Source organism: Dermacentor andersoni, chromosome 5, assembly GCF_023375885.2.
Source record: "Dermacentor andersoni chromosome 5, qqDerAnde1_hic_scaffold, whole genome shotgun sequence".
Taxonomy (NCBI): domain Eukaryota; kingdom Metazoa; phylum Arthropoda; class Arachnida; order Ixodida; family Ixodidae; genus Dermacentor; species Dermacentor andersoni.
Window position 1 is genome coordinate 87,469,248 of NC_092818.1, and position 24,118 is coordinate 87,493,365.

Below are 24,118 nucleotides of genomic sequence, written 5' to 3' on the forward strand. Positions count from 1 at the left end.
CTTATTCATTACTGTACAATATCATGCAAAACTCAGCATTAGTGTACGGCCCTCTATACTTGAGGACAACTTTCTGTGGCTATGAAGGGAAAGCTACAGGGGCGGAGCTTCTGCACATGTCTTACTCTGCCAAGTAGTCCGCCAGCGATTGACAGTGCTTTTGGTTGTCCAGAACAGATGCTGAATCGACGCAGATTCCACGTGGGATGGTTTCGCGTTTGCCCAGATGTGGAAGGGAAAAGCTGCAAAATAAGTAAACGTTTACATTCAGTGCTGTGTTTTATCTTACTTAAGTGTTGCTGATAAGGTGTTTATGTTTTCTCTTCCCCAGCTTAAACTAACGTGGATGAAAACACGAGACTTTTTTCAGAAGCGCTCTCACTTGTGCATGCTTTGCCTCAGTAGCTTTCCCTTCATTGCCACAGAAAGTTGTCCGCAAGTATGCAGGAACTGTACAAAGCGTGTGGAGGTTCTGGCGCCAGTTAAATGCACACCAGAACACCTTGCTTGCACAAAAATGCTGATTGAAGTCTGAGGAGTATGAGAAATATTGAAGTATCAAGTATGAAGAGGCTTCTGCATGCTTCTTGACCTGATAACCATTGCATCACGAGCCTGAAGAATGGAGTGAAAAACAAACCAGTTGTCTGCTGCTATGAGTAAAACCAAATGCTCCCTGTACAATAGGAACTTACTCCTTTTTACATTTGTGAAGCTGCTGCTTTCCTGTATAGCATGAGCATCAGCCTGGCTAGCACAAAAAAAAAAAAAAAGGGGGGGTTTTACGTGTCAAAACCACAATCTGATTATGAGGCAGGGTGTGTAGTGGGGGATTACGGAATAATTTTGACCACTTGGGGTTTTTTAATACGCACCTAAATCTAAATATACAGGCGTTTTTGCATTTTGCCCTCCTGAAAATGTGGCCACTATGGCCAGGATTTGATCTCGCGACCTCTTGCTTAGCAGTCAACACCAAAGAACCACAGTGGGTACGGCTAGTATTGACGCCAATAAATGTTCATTATAACGTATTTGCACGATCTGACTTACAAAAGCTGGGAACTAGGAACCAGGTGCATATTTTATATATTTCAGTTTTGTTTTTCAGTACTTCTACTAAAAAATAGCAAATTATTGCTTTCATTTGTGATCTTTTAGATGCTTCTCTGATGTTTGACATAAGAATTCTGAAGAATTGTCCAAGCAATTATTACGACTATGCATCCATTCAAAGCATCAGTGATCAGGATGTAATTTTATGCATCGCAGTATACATTGCGACTACTACGTCTTGCACAATTGCACCAAAAATTAGCACATTTCTACCGGTAACGAAGAATTAAGTTGATGGTCATGACATGACGTTCTTCTAGCCTTTTAGTGAATTTGTTGTTGCAAGTTTGTTGTATTCAAGTGTTGAGTTTAGTTAGCCTCTGAGTGCCACCACTCAGTAGAAAAGGATAATTGCAAAATATTTAAAATTAATTGTTTCATATAACAGAGATGTTTACCCACATTGAGTGTTCTTGCCCAAGTATTATCTAATGTAAGCAAAACATGTACTTCACTGTGTGTTGTAACATATCTGCTGAAAAAAGTCGTTAAAATGTCACTGTTCTGAAGAAGAGTTGTGAGGCAAGCACGCAGCATTGTTGATTGAACTTCAATGAATAAGATAAACTATTATAGTTGTACTCAGCCATGTATTGGAAACATCTTACTTACCTTAGCTTACTCCATAATATAGATAGTTCAAGTGGCTGAGGAGTTCTATAGAGATTTATACAGTACCAGTGGCACCCACGACGATAATGGAAGAGAAAATAGTTTAGAGGAATTCGAAGTCCCAAAGGTAACGCCGGAAGAAGTAAAGAAAGCCTTGGGAGAAATGCAAAGGGGGAAGGCAGCTGGGGAGGATCAGGTAACAGCAGATTTGTTGAAGGATGGCGGGCAGATTGTTCTAGAGAAACTGGCCACCCTGTATACGCAATGCCTCATGACGTCGAGCGTACCGGAATCTTGGAAGAACGCTAACATAATCCTAATCCATAAGAAAGGGGACGCCAAAGACTTGAAAAATTATAGACCGATCAGCTTACTGTCCGTTGCCTACAAAATATTTACTAAGGTAATCGCAAATAGAATCAGGAACACCTTAGACTTCTGTCAAGCAAAGGACCAGGCAGGATTCCGTAAAGGCTACTCAACAATAGATCATATTCACACTATCAATCAGGTGATAGAGAAATGTGCGGAATATAACCAACCCTTATATATAGCTTTCATTGATTATGAGAAAGCGTTTGATTCTGTCGAAACCTCAGCAGTCATGGAGGCATTAAGGAATCAGGGTGTAGACGAGCCGTATGTAAAAATACTGAAAAATATCTATAGCGGCTCCACAGCCACCGTAGTCCTCCATAAAGAAAGCAACAAAATCCCAATAAAGAAAGGCGTCAGGCAGGGAGATACGATCTCTCCAATGCTATTCACAGCGTGTTTACAGGAGGTATTCAGAGACCTGGATTGGGAAGAATTGGGGATAAAAATTAATGGAGAATACCTTAGTAACTTGCGATTCGCTGATGATATTGCCTTGCTTAGTAACTCAGGGGACCAATTGCAATGCATGCTCACTGACCTGGAGAGGCAAAGCAGAAGAGTGGGTCTAAAAATTAATCTGCAGAAAACTAAAGTAATGTTTAACAGTCTCGGAAGAGAACAGCAATTTACAATAGGCAGCGAGGCACTGGAAGTCGTAAGGGAATACATCTACTTAGGGCAAGTAGTGACGGCGGATCCGGATCATGAGACGGAAATAATCAGAAGAATAAGAATGGGCTGGGGTGCGTTTGGCAGGCATTCTCAGATCATGAACAGCAGGTTGCCATTATCCCTCAAGAGAAAAGTGTATAATAGCTGTGTCTTACCAGTACTCACCTACGGGGCAGAAACCTGGAGGCTTACGAAAAGGGTTCTACTCAAATTGAGGACGACGCAACGAGCTATGGAAAGAAGAATGATAGGTGTAACGTTAAGGGATAAGAAAAGAGCAGATTGGGTTAGGGAACAAACGCGAGTTAATGACATCTTAGTTGAAATCAAGAAAAAGAAATGGGCATGGGCAGGACATGTAATGAGGAGGGAAGATAACCGATGGTCATTAAGGGTTACGGACTGGATCCCAAGGGAAGGGAAGCGTAGCAGGGGGCGGCAGAAAGTTAGGTGGGCGGATGAGATTAAGAAGTTTGCAGGGACGGCATGGCCGCAATTAGTACATGACCGGGGTTGTTGGAGAAGTATGGGAGAGGCCTTTGCCCTGCAGTGGGCGTAACCAGGCTGATGATGATGATGATGATGACTCCATAATATGGTTGTATGGTTGGATCATAGGGCTTCTCTGTAATGATCTTCTTGCTGGCTACCAATCTAATTTAATAAGCGAAGTTAAGAAACACACCTGGCAATAAATGTGACTTTGGCCAGTTTGATTTTCTGGGAAACAAGCAAAACAAGTAGTACTTCTGTTTGTTGCCACAGTGTTCCATTCAAGCCCATTCTTCTTGTGTTTTCTATTTGTGGAACCTTGGCGGCGGTGTTCCACATCTGCCGCCAAGTTTTGTGAGTGGTGGTGTTGGCTAACACTCCCATGGTTAGTTCTAGTAGTAACACATAAATACCCAAGAAAGTGGATGGGGAAACGACGCCACAGTAGCTCAATTGGTTAGAGCATCGCATGTGTAACGTGAAGACGTGGGATTGTTCCCCACCTGTGGCAAGTTGTTGTTTTATCCACTTTCATTGCCATTAGTGTTTAATTGCCATTTTATTTGTTTAATTCAATTAGTAAGTACAAGTAATTCCCCTATGTTGTCCTTGGTGTCATTGTTTCTTGGCTTCTCATGAAGCTGATGACTTAGTGCTTTTTATGATAAGCTTTTCATTGTGGCAGGAAGAAAGGGTTGGGGTTAGAGGGTGTCGGAGGATTGGGCAGGAGAGGTGGCAGTTAATTTGTCCCTTTAATATTGTAGCTTTTGTAGTAAGTCATCTTTGAATTCATTTATCCTGTGTAAATCCCACTGATGCATATAGCAACGTTAAAGCTGGACTTCTGTCTTCCTTTCAGTTTTGTGATGCTATCAGGCGGACACTACGCAAAGGCCATGCTGTTTTGTCAGCCTACAGGGACCACTATTACCAAACTGGCAGCAACTTTGGAAGTACCACAACATTGATCTGGAGGTTCGGAAAGTACAGCATGGATTCAGAACTACGCGCCAAGCAGATGGTGGAGATGCGCAAGAATGTCCACACCGATTTTCTCAAATCTATGTGGTCACTCAATGAGCAGGTTCTTCTTAAGGTATGTGCTCCTACCTCACTCCAGTAGTTTTGCGCTTTACTTTCAACTTTACTTTTAAGCCTTTGCTTCCAACTGCCCTCTTTGATAGTTAAATTGAGTAGAAAGTTGACTCTGGCAAATCCTTTGTCTATTAATCATTTTAAAATATGTAAGAACTGATGTATGATAGGAAACTAAGTGTTTTAATGCACTTCTAATCAATCACACAAATATTCATTTTCATCCATAAAGTAGGAAAAATCTGCTGCAAGTTGACCAGTGCAATTTGCTCTAAAGTTGTTTTCTAATTATGCAATGTAGGTAAACCAATGTTACTCCTTCAGTGAGATTGTGCATCTGCCGAGCTTTGCCCCTTTCCTTGAATCTTTTATACGAGAGTCTATCATGCAAGGCACAGAAACATTGTTGTCACTTGCAACATTTGAAGTGTGTCTCTAGGACAAGAAGGCTTTGGCAGCACAAAATAAACTCTCACTATAGTGTTTGCCTTGTTCAATTTGCGCTAGCTTTGAACTTTTTTATTTGTCAAGAGAAGAAAGAAGCTTGTCCCTGGTGTGATACCTGCCTTTTATTTCCTGCTTACAGAAAGTGAACAAGCTTATTTCTTCATCGCTGCAAGTTTGCTGCGATGTGGTGGTTCCTCTTGAACGTCTGGGCCTGCCAAAGATCGACAACCCGTCCACTCTTGTAGAGATACCATTTCCCTCAGCACATGGTCCCCCTGCTCCTGTACGATGCCGGTTACTGTCATCTGCAGTTAGAGATGGAATGGTAAGCTGTGACTGTTTAATATGCCAGAACATCGTAATAAGTTGTAGCAGACCCTTTGGCTCCTGAATTATTTTTGAAGAAAATGTTACCACAATATTGATTTTTAAAAAATGCCTGATAGAATCGGCATATTAAATAAATGCCAAAAATAAATTCACAGCAATATATTTTATTTGGAGAACAACATTAACATTTCTTTTAATGCTTAAAGGACCCCTCACCAGGTCTGGCCATTTTGAGCTGACAAGTGCAGAGCATACATTGCATGGCAACTATTGTGTCTGCAAAGTATTACATCGCTATGCGCCGCGGAAAGATCTGAAATTTCAAACCGAACACCGCTTTTTCTTCTCCTCGCGGCCGCCGCGCTCCAAGCCGGATGTCCAAGCCGGACGTAGTCATGCCCTTGTGCCTATGTAGTCGTGTCCGCAGTGTGACGTCGCTCGTGGTGACACGTGACTTTAAGAATTACTCAAGACAACATCTGTTATCTGTGCGATCTTTTGCTTGAATTGACGAATTGAAGTTTAGAGAAATAATAGAACACAGAAACGGAATGTGTGCGTGTTTTTTTGTTTTACTTCGCACCGAAGAAGGAGAAATGTACTTCTGCATCATCTGCTTGTTCCCACGGTTGTGCGGTCCCGTGCGCAGGTACCGAAACTATGCCATTTTCTACCGTGTTTCAGCGCATGATCATGCTCTGCGATCCACTTGTTCTGCCTCAGTATTCGTGTAGCACTGAATTAGAACGCTAGTCAGGTTTCCTTGTGCACAGCGCGCAAGATAGTAGGCTGCGTGAACGAGACAACAGCCCGCGCACGACGCCGTCAGCGGAAATGCGTAGCGCTGGGAAAAAAAATAATAATAATAATAAGAAGAAGAAGGCGGGGCTCATGACAGCGGATCTGGTATGGGAGAACACAGGGAGAACGCATTTTGCTTATGTAGGCTAGACGGGGCGAGTGGAGAGAGTGCCTTGCTTGGCAGTGGAGCCCTCCTGCTGAAATCATGGGTTCGCGGCACCGAAATATTCCTCTTGGCTATTAATGAGGCGATTTGAAAAATTTTTTATGGCAGAAGGCTTCCTAGAAGACATGTAACAACTTCCAGTGTATAACCAAAATTTGCTATAGGGCATAGTGAGGGGCCCTTTAAGAAAGTTGGCTGCATCGCACTGCTTGAAGTCGGCTTTTACAGCATCAATGAAGTAGAAAAAAAAAAGTGAACATCCCAGAAACGACTTCCATGTCCTGTGAGAGTTGTGACGCAGCCGACTGCCACGTGGGATCACATTTAGTCGTATAGGAAAGCTTCATTTAGTGTGGTCAGTATTAATGGCTTCACTTAGCGTGCTGCCTGCTAACACCACTTTTCTTATGGCCAATTTTAAAACTGCTTCCACCGTGATTTCAAATTTTTGCAGCACCCTCTGTGACAGAAAAACAGAACCAACTGTGTGGACGTGCTCGGGCTGTATTTGGCGACACAAATTGGCACTCTTTACACCGTGGATTAGCCCAGCTTGTCCACAGCAGTTGGTGTGCAAAATGTGGGGGTGTGCCTAGCTCGTCTATGGGAGATAAAGGCTTCAACCTTCAAGGCTAACTGGCAGCCACATAAACGTTCTGCTAAATGAGTTTTCGAAAGTGACAAATTGACATCCATCTTAATTGTAGCATGAAGCTACAAAGGAAAACCATACGGCTGTCTAAGAAAGGAAGCCTCATAATTTAAGGAAAATTCGTAGTGGTCCGTGATTTGAACCCGGGACCAACGCCTTTTCGGGGTGGTCGCACTACCATCTGAGCTAACCAGGAGGTCAGCAGATCGCAGGGCGAGGGCAAATGAACCGACAACTCGAGTATCATGAAAGGGAAAAATTTACATCTACCCGAATTGTAGCATGAAGCTACAAAGGAAACCTATTTCCTCCTCCTTGCGGGGCTTCCACAAAACTAATTTTCCATAAATGAGTTTCTGTGGAAATCTTCCACCAAGTAGATGACAAAGCTTTGTTCATTTTCTTTCATGTGCACTTAGCTGGAAGCAAGCATGGGTAGCTCTTCTGAAGCATTTTGCATGTGCATAAATTTACCATTTGTCAAAGAGGTTAGTGCAACAAGCAGCAATAACGAAGCGCTGATGACGAAGCGCTGATGATTTTTGCAAAGGGGCGCACAGAAGAACTGCGGAAGAAAGGAGACCTGGACAGGAAAGATGCTCACTTGCAACTAAGTATATTTTCAGAAACAAACCACCAGGAATGTTATTGCGCATGTGCTGCCATCGAGAATTGTGAAAAAAGAAATATTTACAATTTTTCTGTTAAAGAATTGCATAAAAATTTATTTAAAAAATTCTATAGATAATGTTCCTGGTGGTTTGCTTCTGAAAATATACTTAGTTGCAAGTAAGCGTCTTTCCTTTCCAGGTCTCCATTTTTCCACAACGCTTCCGCGCTCCATTTTGCGAAAACCATGTCAAACCAAATAGCCCAAGAGCTTACTATTCTAAAGAGCTGATGCTTGCAAAAGTCTTTTCTTTTGTCCCATGCATTGGGGGCATGTTAAAGCTCCCCTTGTGGTCCAAATTAACCCAGATCCCCCCCCCCCCCACTATGGCATGCCTCATAATAAAATCGTGGTTTTGGCGCAATAAACTCCAGAATTAAGTTCAATTAAAAATCCCTAATGTGAAGCATTCTTTGCCTCATTCAGGCAATTTGGGGCAGGTAGGTTTCTGCATCAATGCGCTCCCAAGTTCCTTCAATAAAAAGTGCATGACCTATGCTGGAATTGAACCGTAGTCTTTCAGCACACCAGTCTAACCATTAGACCACATTTGCACATATACATCTCTCGTGCCAAAGCCGGCTTAGCTATTTGAGGTGTTTGGCACATGTGTCATATGCCAGCATTTCCCATTCTTTTCTTGTGACAGCTAGCGCTTTGAGATGCTGCCTTAGACTGCACCGTCTTTGGCATTGGCCCACGTTCCCCAGTCCTGTCCTCGTAGCAGCTCATTAGGCTGTACGCCATTACACTGCCTTCCAGGTTGAATAGGTTTTAATGTTTCTTCACTGGAGTACAGATCCAATTGTTGTTTAATGTAGAGGACATGACGTAGATGTAGGTAGGTATGATTGCATAATGCTTAGTTGCAGATGACGTCACAATTTGTGCTTCTCTCGCTTGTGAACGTCCACTACATAGAACCCAACACTTGGCATGTCATAAACTCAGGTTGAGTGGCCAGAGTGCATATGCTGTCATCATCGTACAATGATTGTCACCATCATCATTGCCTTGTCGCTGTCAACACTCACTATTCACACAAACACACGCAAACACACACACACACAACTGTGCACCTTGCACAAACATGCTGGATCACATGGTAGCACTTTGTAAAACCCCCAAATGATTCTGGATAGCCAGCTTCCAGGAAAGTGCTTTGCATAATACCAATTCTCACATTGCAAGGAATTTACATAATTTCTTGCCTTTGTTACTTGTTGACACTGTTCAGAAGTGTACTGCCAATGGCAGAGCTTCTTTAATGGTGCATAATTTTTTTTAATCCCTCTTCTCTCCCCTGGATGCACACACACACAGGCTCGCATGTGCACGCACACACACACTCATCCACGCACACACGTACACACGCAGAGTGAGAGAAAGAGAGAGAGAGAAACAGACAGACAGTGGATGAGAAATGCTTCATGCAAGCAACTCCTAGACATAAAAATTGTAACAGCGCAAACACATGCAACCACAAAGTACCAAAGACGAGACACAAGCGCTGACTGTCAACTAAATTTTATTGGCGGAATATGGATACCTTATATAAGGGGAAAGGCAGAAGTGAAGGGGGGAGGAAGTGTTACAATCGGGGAAAATGACAATGCGCATCGATGAACGAACGTGCCGGCAGACAACGGAATCAGGCGCAGGAAAACAAGAAAACTAGAAAAACTAGAAAAAGGTAAAAAGTAGAAAAATAAGGTGGTGGATACTAACATACAAACAAATCAGTAAGCGGTCGCTTCCAAAAACTGAAGCTCTGCAACAAAAAGGGATACAGAGGGAATGCTTACGCACTTGCTGCCATATTTCTGTATTTTCTGTATGTGAAACGCTTCCAAACTGACCCACGCCGTCACGTCTGCACTCTTACCGACAATCTTCGTCTCTCCCAATCGAGCCTCGCAACCTGTGCATGCAATTACGTGCGCAACCAAATGTGCGTACTTGTCCTTTAAGTTACTTAAATTTCGGGCATGTTCCCCCAAGCGTTCACTAATGCAGCAGCCGGTTTGGCCGACATAAGCCTTTCCACACTTCAAGGGAATGGCGTATACCACTCCTGTGGAACACTTGATGAATGGCTTCTCATGTTTTAGCTGACAACCTTTTTTTTTCGAGTTGCAAATGCGTGGGCATAACTGTGCCAGCTTGTTGGGTGCCGAAAAAGCAATGGACACCCCATGCCTGTTGGCTACTTTCTTGAGACTGTGTGAAGTCTTGTGCAGGTACGGCACAACCAAAGGCTTGACGGTCTTCAGATGGTCTGTTTGGAATTGTCTCTTCAGAAGTCGTGCCCGCACCTAATGCAGAAAAGTTTTGAGAATCAGGCCAGCCAACTTTTGGTGGTGGGGTTCCCCTATTCGGTCTTGATTGCTGTGTCTGAGACCCTCCTTCAGAAGCTAAAACTAGGAACACGAAGAAAAGATGACCGTCGGAAGACCGTCAAGCCTTTGGTTGTGCCGTACTTGCACAAGACTTCACACAGTCTCAAAAAGGTAGCCAACAGGCATGGGGTGTCCGTTGTTTTTTCGGCACCCAACAAGCTGGCACAGTTATGCCCACGCATCTGCAACTAAAAAAAAGGAGGTTGTCAGCTAAAACATGAGAAGCCATTCATCAAGTGTTCCACAGGAGTGGTATACGCCATTCCCTTGAAGTGTGAAAAGGCTTATGTCGGCCAAACTGGCCGCTGCATTAATGAACGCTTGGGGGAACATGCCTGAAATTTAAGTAACTTAAAGGACAAGTACGCACATTTGGTTGTGCACGTAATTGCATGCACAGGTTGCGAGGCTCGATTGGGAGAGACGAAGATTCTCAGTAAGAGTGCAGACGCGACGGTGCGGGTCAGTTTGGAAGCGTTTCACATACAGAAATATGGCAGCAAGTGCGTAAGCACCCCCTCTGTATCCCTTTTTGCTGCAGAGCTTCAGCTTTTGGAAGCGACCGCTTACTGATTTGTTTGTATGTTAGTATCCATCGCCTTTTTTTCTACTTTTTACCTTTTTCTAGTTTTTCTAGTTTTCTTGTTTTCCTGCGCCTGATTCCGTTGTCTGCCGGCACGTTCGTTCATCGATGCGCATTGTCATTTTCCCCGATTGTATCACTCCCTCCCCCCTTCACTTCTGCCTTTCCCCTTATATAAGGTATCCGTATTCTGTAAATAAAATTTAGTTGACAGTCAGCGCTTGTGTCTCGTCTTTGGTACTTTGTGGTTGCATGTGTTTGTACTTTGTGGTTGCGCTGTTACAATTTTCATGTCAAGTATGCACCAACTCGCCCAGAAAGAAGTTTTAATGAAGCAATTCCTAGTACTGCACGAAGTCAGTTCTACACGTAAAAGGTGTTTTTCTAAAATGCATGAATGTAGTAGCTTATCTAAATGATTTTTTGTACAACTAAACAAATATATTTTTTTTGGTGCACTTTTAGAGCTTGTAAAGCAGACAGATGCATACAGAGAAGCGTTCGAGCGTAATTATCTTGGTTATAGGTTACTACTATATTTTTCTTGTTAAACAGGTTCTAGTTCAAGCCAGGGCAAGGCTAGCACTTGAAGGAGCTGTTATTTATGGCCTTTTTGCTTTTTTTGTTGTTGTGGCAATGAATAATGCTTACTTGGCTGGAATTGAAGGTCATGCTCAAAACCTTGTTTCTCTCTTGTTTGCTTTAATTTTGTTTCTTTTTCTCTTTTGCATTCAGCAATCACTTCTGCCAAGCAACCTTGTCAGCTCGTCTGATGTCCTGCCACCTTCTCATGGTCTCATATTGCACTTTCATGGTGGTGGCTTCATTGCCCAGTCTGCTGAGTCCCATGAGGTGTGTATAGAGAGTGCGTATTAAGACTGAATGCAGTCCAGCAGGACTTGAAGTTTCTTTGTGAGTCGCATGTGTGACCTGATTAATCAGAACAAGGTGTCTACCCCCTAGAGAATACCTGAAAAGCATGAAGGAAATCTTGAGAGAATATGCTCATCTGAAAAAAAAAAGGAAGAAAAAGGTAACAGGAGAACAGGCAGAGAATCCTAGCCCTATTCACTATCATAAGGGAAACTTACTTCTTAATATTTATGGTGGGGATGTTTAACACCGTAACAAAGAAAAACATTTTTCTGAACATATAAAATCTACAACTTGATGTGTCTCCTAGTTTACAAAGTGCTAGACCTAGCCAAAATGCTTAACACATGTGGTTCAATTATTCATCTCATTATGCACCATGCCGGGCTTAATTAGGACTCATGGTAAGGAATTGTTATAAATAATTGGCTGGCACGGTTCATCACAATTTTACAAAACACCATTTTGCACTTCTTAGAGCAGCAGTGGTTGCGGGTCCACAAGGAGAACTAGTCAGAGAAAAACCAGCAAAGATCAGGGAATATGAAAACGTGAGGTTGGCGTACATCTTGCAAGGTCTCTTGCAAGTGAAGAACACTTTTGAATTGCAAGTGTGATGAGATGCTACTTAAGAGAGTGATCTACATGGTTTGTGCAAAGCATTACCATCACTGATACTTTTGGTATAGGTTTCTGCTCATTCATTTTCTTTTTCATTCATTCAGCACATACATTCTGGAAGCAATAAGAAATATGCCTGTACAATTTCCTCAGAAGTATGAAAAAAAAGATAGCCAGCTGCAAGCGAGCATGACCATCGTTATTAATGTATGCCTCAAATTATAATTGGGAATGGCTTTAGTTTCACTCTGCATTATCTATTATGCTCTTGGCTACTATTCAAGAATTGGTTGAGTTAACAGTGCTAATGTTAAGACTTAGAAACAAGGTACCTAGAATAAGTGCAGATCGTTCATAATTACTAAGCATACTTTGACTAAACGTTCTTGCTGTGTGTTTTGCCATAAAGCAAAAGCTTTTTTTTGTCAGTTTGATATATTATTTCGAATTTCTGTAATTTTGTTCATTTTACATTGGCATAGAGCAAAAATGTTGCTCATACAGCTTAATTGCTTGATGCCACAAGTTGCTTAACAGTGTTTAACAATTAGTAACGACTTACTACATTTTTTTTCCTTAGCCACTTGTTTCAAACAGTTGTTATAGGCTTTGGCCTCATTTTGATGGATGAAATGGGTAACCTGGTTCACATTTATGGGGCAGCTTTCTTAATTTCTTATTTTTTTTTTATTTTGGAAGGATTTGTTGTGGGCACAGTTCTGTATGACACTTAACATTTAATTGCTTGTTGAGAGTTCTAAGGTTCTTTCATTAATAGTTAAAATAGGTTAACCTTGAACTGAGAAATTGTTTACTCAAGAACAACTTGGCGTTTGAGAGCTTTTTTGAAGTTTTGTTTTAAACAAGAAAAATTCTTTTTTTACAAGACGCTGATATGCAATAAATAACTACAGTTATTTAAAATTGCGCTACGGTGCTTTTCACTTCAGAAGCTTGTTCTCATGTGAAAAATCTTGAAGCACGGTGAAGCACACCGGGCAACATAACAATCCTTGTAGCAATAAATTACTTTCTTGCGATTTTTGAATTCTGCACACAGGGCACACATTTTGTGCCACTACTTCCTGGTTACTGGTGGGTCATGGAAGTCCTGAAAGTGCCTTGCCGAAAGCTGATCTCAAAAGTCGTTCTCATTTCTGTTGCCAATTTCGCTGTAATCACTGTCGAGCTTCAATACATGTTAATTGATAGTGTTGTCACTCTGCTCCAGCAATGCCACACTTTCGCTATTCGTCAAAGATTTTTTGCCTCTTCGCAGAATCTATGTTCAGAAGTTTGGTGCAGTTCGCGCCAAAATTAAGAGTTTCCCACTGCCAGAAAGTTGCAAATCTATTGAACCACATGCTCCCCACTTTTCTGTCTACAAAACCAAAGTGGTGCCATTTAGAAACCAAACATCTCTCTATCATTCACAACCTTTCTTTTCTTCTGAGAGAGGACGGAGCACATTCTGCTTGATGAAAAATATATTTCCTTTGAATCTGGCTTTTCTCTATGTGGGGGCAGACTCGTGCGTCTGTAGACACGCTCCCTAGTTGAGGGGTTAACAATGTGCAACAGTTTTAACAACAAAGATGTTGCTTTGGGATGAAAATACCGGAATTAATATTTGTGCGTGTTCAAAGATATTGTGTGTCTAACTTTTTTTAAAGCCAAATCTGCTTTAGTCTCTCAACTCTATCCTGGGGCACACAGCACAGTGCTTTCTATGTTGGTCATGGTGGATGAATAGCAGTTGCTTAAGCCCCTCTCTTTCTCACACATTTCTTTTACACTGCGTCTACTCTTATTTTTCTCTGTTCAGATTTACTTGAGGGACTGGGCTCGCCTGGTTAATGTACCAATCCTCTCAGTGGACTACTCCTTGTCGCCAGAGAGCCCTTATCCACGGGCATTGGAAGAAGTGACCTTTGTGTATGGCTGGGTTCTCAACAACTGTCACAAGCTAGGTACACTCGTCTTTCATGTGTTTCCCTTGGGTGTTTCATGAGCATCCATCTTTGTCTGTGGCATTTTCTGGTATCAAGAAATACACCGGGTGTGTTTTGGACATTGGATGAAAACTACTGAGTGAGAAGTGAACTTGGCTTCCTAGTGCGGTGATTGCAACTTGTTCCCGTTGTCAAGTGGAAGGGAACATCACTGGTGTATATCTGTATCACAGTGTTTATGCAAGTTTCACCTTATGACACTTTAAGTAATGGGTCGTAAGTTTTGTACAAAGCTGTTTTCACTGCACTCAGTGGCAATCTTGCGTGCCTTCTGCCCGTGCACATATCCCCAGCAGCTCCCTCGCCCCTTGCTTTGAAGGGCCTGGCATGGCGCAAGCTTATTGCTATCTTGGTTGAAGGTACCATAGTGAACAAAGGAGAGGGGAACAAGTTAGGCTTAATTAGAACACATTCTTTCATTCACTCTTTCACTAGTGTGTGTCATGTCAGCAAGATTTTGGCTTCTGAGCTTAGTATGGTGCCTACACTATTCTTTTGCAACTGGATAAGCAGCAATGCGACACTGCACTTTTAATTTCCTGTTTGCATTTCATTTGACCACAATAGCACAGAAAGAGTTCAGTGCAGCCCTCACCCCTGGTCATGTCCCACAGGGCAGCCACAAACCTGCAACGAAGTTGAAGGAGATGTGTGATACTGCAAGCCTTTTGCTCTCTATGATGCATAGCTACTGCAAGTTGTACAGATTCATCAGAAGAGCCATAGCTAGCCCTCAGTCATAATCTTGCATTCTTATTGGATGTCTACATGGGCAAAGAAGACCTGGCTTTGCTGTTTGAAGTTGAAAGGAGAATAGGATTTTCTGTTTGTACTTCAGTTTAGCTGTAAAATACATGTAGTGCTTATTTGAACTACTGGTGCAGGGATGATAGTGCGATCAATTTACCCTTACATAAACCATGCAGGAGTAATAATAATAACAAGAAAGACAGACAGTTCATTGCTTGCTTGTGGGCTCAGTTTGAAGAAAGTTTGCCACTGGGATAACATGTTCTCGACGGACCAAGAAATTGTTTTATGTTTCACTGACATGTTTTATAACAAGTAGTTGCTCTCTACATAAAGTGTGTTTAATATAGCACAGAGAGATTGGCTCAGAGAATGATAAAAGAGTGGGCAGCAGGAAGTAGCAGTGAAAATCTTTAAAAGAATTGAGATAATGCTTGCTGTCAGAGGCATGCAGCATGAGCGCATAAAGTACATCTTAGAAAACACTGCATTCATCACATGTTACTTGTTGGGAAAAGGCTCTTGATTCAATCTGTGTGCTTCAGTGAAAAGTGTTTGTACAGGCAGGAGTAGGCATGCAATTTAGGTAGGTTCCTCCTCCTCGAAAAGATTTGAAAAAGTCTTTCTTGTGTGCAATGCACTGTACTACAGAATACAGTAGCTGAGCTTATGTTGTGTTCAGTTCTATTGGTTGCAATGTGTCTGCTGGTTAGCGGATGTAAAAAATTGGATAAGGTCATCTTGACTGAGCTTTTGGTGAGACCTTTCCTTTTCATTGATCTGCCCACCTGCATGCACTCTGATGTCCTATTTTCCTTGAAATACTGCACGATACTTTTGAGTATTTGGTAAATAGAAGGAACAAAATTTATGTATCCCTAGCTACTGCTCTACAGTTCCCGAATTGAAGGAACACAGAGCGGGTGCGATGTCCCTGTATAACGTCTTACTACGCTGTTTTGCTTATTGTTCTTGCAGTTCCACTGTATTACTCATTGGTACTTTTCTGCTTTCCTTCATTACTGATAAGTATGTACATGCAATGACTATCTTTTTTCACTGTGTCATCTTACGCACATTTTCACTTTTTAATGCAACTATTGCTACCGTTTGTTTTGAAACAGTTTCTCACTAAACCTGCCATGATGGCTTAGCGGTTACCATGTTCCTCTCCTGTGTGAAAGGTTACAGGTTTTATTGATTCTTGTCTGTGGCATGGGCATTACAATGGAAATGTAATGCAAAGATACTTGGTAAAATTTAATTCGGTATATTCTCCCCACCCCCAGACTACAGTGTGGCCCATAACCCAAGTGCTGGTTTGGGTTACTAAGAGGTCATTCAATCAACCAATGAATCAACTTTTGACTTCATATGCCTTAGTTGCACTTCTGTCTGTTACGATGAGCTTCATTCCAATTTGCAAGTGGCTTGTCTCATTCTGGTTAGAGTTAGATGACATGGAAAACAAGTAAAGCTACACTGTATGGCCGTGCTTTCATTGGTCACTTGTATACTGCATTTTTACTGGCATTATTGGGAACATTGCTTTCTTGAGTCTCTTTGTACCTTCTTATCTGAGAAATTAAGCACACGAGTAACTCTTGCCAATATATAGCTGTCTTCAAACCTTTGTGTGACCTCAAGAGTAGTCGTGAGCTCTTTACTTTGACTAACACATTGTTATCTACACACATTTCAGACAGTGGTGCACTCATGTGTCTTCTGCTGTAGGCACCTTGATGAGCCTCTTGTGTGAAGGAGAAATGACCTTTGCATTTAGGGTTATGCTTTGGAGAAGGCCCAACGTGCAGTCTGCTGCAGTTCCAATACCGTGGAGCAGTGATGATTGCATGGTGCCTGCTTGTGTATCGATAAAGATGTCACAATCAATCTGTTAAGCCATGAATGTAACATGCCTGGCTCGCACAATGGAAGACGTTGAGGGCCTCCATTGTTTCGGTTCATTGATAAGACGGGCGATAGCTCGGCGAGGAATTGGAATGCCTTGCTCTGAATAGGCTCAATGGTAGGGTGGGTCAGGACCCTGGCATGTGCTCTGCTATGAAATGCTTTCCATCTACCATACTGTGTGTTTATTATTGAAGCTTATTCACAGAATCTTGTGAGCTGATGTTTGCATTTGAAGTGTACATGTTGTAAAGTTGCAAGTACTTTCTGCACTAATAAAGCAGCAGCTAGGGCAGCCTCATAATATAGTTCATGGTTGGAATAAATTGCCATATAGAGAGAGAGAGAGAGAGAGTAGTAATAAAGAAAACTGTGTGCAATGTTTAGATTAGGAGCTTCAGCACTTGTAGTGGGCTCTTCTCTAAGTTCGTACCTTTTCTGTGTACCACTTCATTTTCTTTATTATGAGAGGGACCTTGTGCTATACCTACCTACTGGCTGTTTCAGTTTAATTTCCTTTAATCAGTAAACTTAAGCCATTGTAATAGCTTATTTGTTCTTGCTGTGATAGCTTTGGACTGAGCTGTTCCTAGTTCTGTCCGTAACTACTTCTACTTCTACTGTTTTACATTAGTTGAACTTCCTAGAGGCATTGACTTTTTATTTAAATATCAGAAGTTTGAATTGACCAAACTTGAATTAAGTATGGCTGAAAACTGAAAATGGAGTTAATATAGAGAGCAGTAAAAAAGCAGTTAATAGCTAATGAGTTAATATAGAGAGCAGTTCTGCCAGCATCATCTCTGTCGTCGTCGTTCGCACCACACAAATTTGGACATATCATTACCTTTACACCACAAAGCTATCGCTTGACTTAGCAATCATTCACTGATAGTGTCTGCCAAATTTCTGACAATTCATACCTTATCAGTGTCCTGTCATAAGCTGTGTTTGGCTGTTCTACTGTGTGAAGCCTAAAAGCTTTAATTAATTGAAAGCCTTGGTTGAATTAAAGGGTTTCAAAATGCCATAAAATCTGTGCAAGCCAAAAACGAGATTTGTTTGAATAAACAAAAATTTTGAATTACCAGTGTTTGAATAATTGTGAATTAACTGTATTTAAGCCTCTTGAGCTACACTTTTTGTGCAGCTTCAAATGCAGTAATATATAAAATATTAATAAGGTTCTAGTTGTGACTGGTTGGCACATATTGAGGCATGCAAACCCAAGAGTGCACCTCAGACAGAAAAGGAACCACAGGTTTCACGCTGACCACCAAACAACACTAACAACTATAGTTCAGAAGGTCTTGTTGCTGGGTGAGTTGGTTTAGCTGCACATTAGTGTTTTGGTGAAAAAGAAAAACCCCCACATAAAGAACACATGCATACACAAGTGCTGCTAATGACTGTTTTGGTAGAGGTGCTTGTGGCATATTCTTTCTGTGTTTTCATTTTCGTTGGAATAATTCACATTCAGCTAACAACCAAATGTCTCGTTTCTAAAAGCAGCCTAAAAAGGCATGTGGAAACACATAAGTGAATAGGAATATCGGCATGGTGTTCTATTTCTTTCATTACTAGTGCCAAGCATAGGGAGCTGACACACGCAAGTTCACATGCCAACGTGTTGAAAGATTTCTCACATGCGCACTGTTTGCAGTATTCTCTTGTTATTTTATGCTCATCTAAGAAGGGCAGTTGGTACCTCTGTCAGCAGGCAGCAAAATATAGGGGACTTGTAGCTAAGAACTAGTCTAACCACAGTAATGTGAGTTAAGTGAGTGTGGTGGTCTTGTATTATTTAGGTGTCCTTGGATGCTGCATGATAACAAAACAATAATTTCTTGCACCGCTTATAGCGCTTTATTTTTTGGGGCATGCAATGTGTTTAGGGGTCATGAAAGAAGATGAGGGAAAGGGATAAAATCTAAAATTATGTGCATGTGGTAGTTGTCGTAGTTGATGGGGCCATCACTGGAGATTACCTGCTGCAAAGATGATGTGTAGGTTTTGCATTGGTAGCTAAAATGTTGCTCTGTAGAAACATGAACATTTGAGCCAACTGTACATATTAAAGAGCAAAATTAATGTCCCTTTGCTGGCAAGTGGACAATAAACATTTGGCTTAATAGTGCCTGACTCAGTGATATTCCTTGACTGTCTATAAAGCATCTCTATGGCTTGAGTGGCTACAGGATAACAGTGTTACAGTGTATTTCTGGCTGTGAGCTGGAAGATTTGGATGGTAGGCGAGAGAATTGATTGTGATCACGCTATCCCGGTGTTCGTTTATATTTTTGGAGATGGATGTCAACGGCCCCGTTGTAGAATGTTGCCATCTTGCCTTCACTGATCTTGTCGTGTGTCTCACAATTTTGCAGCGTGTACTGCGAACAATGTAGCTGCATACTGAATTATGCCTAACGATTATTATCATCAGGCTAGGGGAGTTATTCGACAGGCTAGCAGAAATTAGAACATTTAACGAATGAATTGTAAGACAGACACTGCTTTTCTACAGAATGCATATGAATGCATGTCAGCATACCTGGTGTTTTGGTTTAGTGGCTAGATTTTAAAAAGAGGGCATATCTTAGACCCACAACAATACTCATCATCTGTCTTGCTTGCGTTTGCTTTCCTTAAAAATTCTGTGCCCATTACTTTCCTGTCAAAAGTGCTATGTCATGCTCATACCAGGCATATCATGAGAAGCCAACAAACAAAGACACCAAGGACAACATAGGGAAAATTACTTGTACTTATTAATTGACACGTGCGTAATGCAAAGATGTGGGATCATTCCCCACCTGCGGCAAGTTGCTTTTTTCGTCCACCTTCGTTTCCCATTAATTTATCATTTCTTTAATTCAATTAATAAGTACAAGTAATTTCCCCTATTTTGTCCTTGGTGTCTTTGTTTGTTGGCTTCTTATGATATGATTAATAAAAATTGGGCCCTTTGGTTAACCCCCCTTTCTTCTTGTTCATATCAGGCGTGCCATTCATGACTAGTAAGTACCAGCTGAGCAGAAAAAAGAAAAGGCATACAGGATAGGCCACAGTTATTGTTGTGAGACAAAGACAAAAGGGGTAAACTGTTCATAGAATGTATAGCATTCTATTGATCAATTTGGTTTTGGCTTTAATTTCTGCTGTGGTGGCTGCATTCCTAAATGGCTGGAATGCAAGAACACCCATATCGGGCTTTGAGGGATGCGCGTTCAGAGAGGCCCAACTGCACACCTTGTTTGCGCTTGCCTGTATCCCCCTGTGTTTTCTTAGTCTTACAGTAACACTGTTTACCACATTTCATTGGGAACCTTGATTTCTTGTCCTGCGCAATCAGCAACAAGTGAATCAATTATGAATTATGCAACCTGGTGCAGCTGAGCATTTGCTTCACAAGCTAGGGACAGTAGTTATGAATGAGACATTTAGCCATTGGCAGTGCACAATGTAGACTCATAATAATTCTGACTGTCACAATTTGAAAATTCCAGTTATTTTTTAACGAACGAACGAACGAACGAACGAACGAAGGAACGAAGGAACGAACGAACGAACGAACGAACGTAAATTGATCAATCAGCTGTGGTGTCCTATATGTACAATTTGCAGCTGCTCTCTTTCATCTCTGCCACAGAACAATGTAGTGGCTAGTCACTCACTTTTGCACGTGGTGAAGAATCGTCTTGTGACTGTGTCTGTTGTACCATGCTTTATTGAATAATAATAATAATAATAATTGCTTCATACAGGCTCGAATTATTGTAATAAAATGTGTAACACAGAACTTCACGCATGCGTGGGGCGGAGTATGTGAGAGCTCACCCACAATGAAAATGATTGCCTTCACATGTACTAGTGGGAATCCGTACTGATTTTCTCACGTCTTGATGTTGACCTTGCAGGTTGGACTGGCGAGCGCATCTGCCTGGCCGGCGACAGTGCGGGCGGCAACTTGTGCCTGGCGCTCAGCCTCAGGATGGTACAGCTGCAGTTGCGGCGCCCCGATGCCATGTTCTGTGCGTACACCCCAGTCATGCTCAACGCTCATCCGTCTCCATCCAAAGTGCTCACATGCATGGACCCACTCATACCACTCGAGTTTCTTCTCACCTGTGTTCACGGTAAGCTCGCCATTTTGTCAGAACTCTTATTTAGTGAGCAAGTTGGTTCCGCATGGCAAAACCTTAACGCGCAAGTGGTTAATTACAATTGCCAGTCCATGAGTGGTTGCTTATAGGGATCCAAAGTAATATATGATTTGTTTGGTTTGCTTTCCAGAAACCTCTCAATGTTAATTTTACACCAGGAGATTATTTACAGTAAAAGCTTACATCTAATGGGAAGCTTTTTTGCAGACTTGAGCATGTCAAATTTGCACTCGTGTTATGTACGGAACCAAACAGTTTTCAGCCAAAATGTGCAGTTCCGGTATTTTTTAGTCGTGCCTGCTATGCTAGCACACCACTTTCTGTGCTATTGCAACACCACGCTGACTTTGTGGCGCTCTTCTTGTCAGAATCAGCACGATCACACAATGTCGGGAACATGAAAGCAATGTTCAGAGGATTTTAAAAGAAAAGTTATTCTAGCTGCCAAAAGCATCAGCCAACTGTGCCAGGAAATGTAATGGTTTCGTCAGGTGCTTTCAGTGCTGTAGTTATCACCTCACTTGACTTCCTGTCTGTCAGACTGTCCTGTCTGTTCCTCTTTGTTTTGATGTGACATGAAACTTCTTTAAAAAAGGCTCGAAGAGGGTTGCTTGCTGAAACAGATGTGACAAAAGCATGTTATGGCATTAGCATATCTTTGAAACCATACCACCCACACACCTTACTGTGGTATCGTTATGTGGAAGAAAGTAGCCATTACTCGACCACATGTGGAGGACGCAATCAGTGCTAAATTTAGCCTCGCAGGCAGCATTCAGAGAGGCATAGCTCGACAATACATTTGTCCATCCGAAGCAAGAATGCTTGTGTTTGGAGCTCACTATGCCATAGTAAGTATAGTTTATCAAACTTTAACTGGTGTTCATCAGGAGTTGTAAGGCCAACGTATTTGCATTATGTTGAAAAACATGTCACGCTTGCTGGGCTATGTCCCTCTCACCCCTGCCTTTGACACCTACGGTTCAACAATGGCATGAATAGACTTGGGCAGCAAGACAGAGGGACACACAACAGGGAAGTCTTGGGTGCCACCAGTAGGGGGAGGGGGGTCATTTCTTTAATCCTAGTGCTCAAACATAATCTAGAAAACAAGTGGGCCCACTACGTATAGGGAGTGAGTACGGTTGTGAAATTAAATTGTAAGTACCCCACTAGCTCTAGCACCAGTTTGACATGCAACCTTTTTGATGCGTGACTAAAGGAAACTTGTGTATTAAGTTACGTCATTTCTGTACCCTAGTGCTCCTACACTGTCTGAAGCCCGCACAAGACCTGGTGTGGGTGTGTACCTAATACAGCCTGCCTGATTTTTCTGTCTTTTCTAGAGTCTTGGCAGCTGGGCTATTGTAACTGCCATCTTGGTAGAAGCCTACCATACCTTAACTGCACTTTGTAAACTGTTTAAGCACCAGTCATAAGCTTCTTCCAGTGTGTCACAATGTTATGCATCTTGAAGTTACTGACCTTAGTGCTCAGGTTTCAGAAGCCTGATAACCTGCAACAATTGCCCTTAATAGAGTTGAAAGATTGTGCTTTTGATTTGACTTGAGGTTGTTAAGCAGCACAACAGGAGACGAGGTGCAAGAATATGGTGGGCCTAATTTGCTGTTGGCTCAATGCAGTCTGTGGCTTCTTTCTTTGTCGTATCCCTTGTCGCACTGCTTACAGATGATGACCTTCCTTAAGGGGCCCCTCACCAAGTTCGGACATTGCAAACAAACAGTTGTGATGTGTAGATCATGCAGTTTGTTTGTGCAATGTATTAGACTAATGTGCGTCACAAAAAACACCTGAAAACTCAAAAAAGAGTTTGCATGCTCTTCTTGGAGGAGACAGTAGTGAGTGAGTTGATGTCACACGCTGTGCACTTGACGTAATAGTTCTGCGGAAACTCGCAAGGTGGAGAGAAGTAAGTAATAAAGAAAAAATCGGAAATCAGGCTGTGCACTTCTGCGACACATGCAAGCTGCCTGCAGTTCACCAACAGCCAGCGGCTGCGGGAACAGCTCAGGGATTGCCATGAAACGCAGGGAGTGCAGCACAACCTCTAGGAATGTACTGTGCAACAAGAAAAGAAGGGAGAAAAAAATATGGTTAGGATGTGAGGGCTGCAGTGGCAGTGGCTCTGACAAAGGAGGAGGTGGGCTTTGAGCTTCAGTAAAAGTGAAAGTGGAGAGGAATTTTGCTTGCAGGCCCTGGTCAAGGCAACTGGAGAGAGTTTTGGTGCAACAAGGTTAGCATGTCTCCTCACACTGCCTCTTTGCAATTTTCTTTGCTTCTGTCTAGGCTACTAAGGTCTTCAAAGTACTTGGCTTATCAGAGAACTGTACAAGCTCAAAAGGACATAGGTAGTGCATAAATCTCTGTTAATCTGTTATTTTGCAGCCTACGTTGGTGTGGAGCCACATAATACGAGGCAGGACGCAAGAGACACACAAAGCATTCACACAGCAGTGGAGGCATTGTCATTAGTATCCAGTCTGGAACATGAGACTGCAGGTGAAGCACCGCATCTGAAATCAAGCGTGCCCTCTGAAGAGCCCAGGAAAGAACGACCGTCTCCTCAACACGCAGATCAGCCCAAGAGTCAGAACGATTTGCTCCAGGACTGTGCAGACCGTGTGTCTCTGCCAGCCACGAATGGCATAGAAGTGAATGCCGGAGAGGAGCACGTTATATTTGAGATTCCTGCTAACCTCTCGGCATCGTTGCAGCGCAAAGCAGCAGAAATGAGCAAGCAAAGCTCGGAGAAAGTTTCGGGCTCTGCGTCCAGAAGACGGCTTCCCAAGACTCGTCGTGAGGCGCTGCCATGGTTTCATCCGGAAAATCCATCTAGATTGAAAACTCTGGAGTCGCTGGTGGCTCGAGCAGAGGACCCACTGATGACACCATACTTGGCTTCAGATGACTTGTTGAGGAAGATGCCTCCTGCCTACTTTTTGGTGAGTAGCTTCAGAGGGTTGAGTGTCTTTCCTGTCTTATGCTCTTCCATTGCAATGCCTGGAAAAATGCTTGTCTGGTAAGGACAAGGAACTTGTCTGCTCTTTCTAGAAAGACCACACCACTGTTTCTTGATTATATTTGAAGCTTAATATGATTAGTTTTTATTGTAATTCTTGAAGCTTATCTTGATATCTGTACAGTTGCAAGCTAACATTTGGAGACAATAGCATCATCGAAAAATTCACATTTCTTCTAGCACTGTTTTTCAACATGTGATTGCTTCAATACATTGCATTCGTCGAACACACATAAGTAGGATATACAACTTTATTGCAGCTGGCATGCCCATGCTATGAATAATTAATTCTTTTTTTTGCAGTACTATCGGTCTTGCTTTTGCTCCCCTCATGA

The 24,118-nt window shown here is 42.2% G+C and overlaps 1 protein-coding gene across 1 annotated transcript in view; it reads left to right on the forward strand.

The window, feature by feature from the left end:
* LOC126530850 (hormone-sensitive lipase-like) overlaps positions 1-24,118 on the forward strand; it is a 49,998-nt gene that overhangs the window by 8,582 nt on the left and 17,298 nt on the right. The window contains exons 2-7 of the mRNA XM_050178153.3: positions 4,130-4,366; positions 4,952-5,137; positions 11,149-11,265; positions 13,733-13,877; positions 20,498-20,716; positions 23,150-23,706. Coding sequence (XP_050034110.2) covers positions 4,130-4,366; positions 4,952-5,137; positions 11,149-11,265; positions 13,733-13,877; positions 20,498-20,716; positions 23,150-23,706 — 1,461 coding nt within the window. The remainder of the gene's footprint in view (positions 1-4,129; positions 4,367-4,951; positions 5,138-11,148; positions 11,266-13,732; positions 13,878-20,497; positions 20,717-23,149; positions 23,707-24,118) is intronic.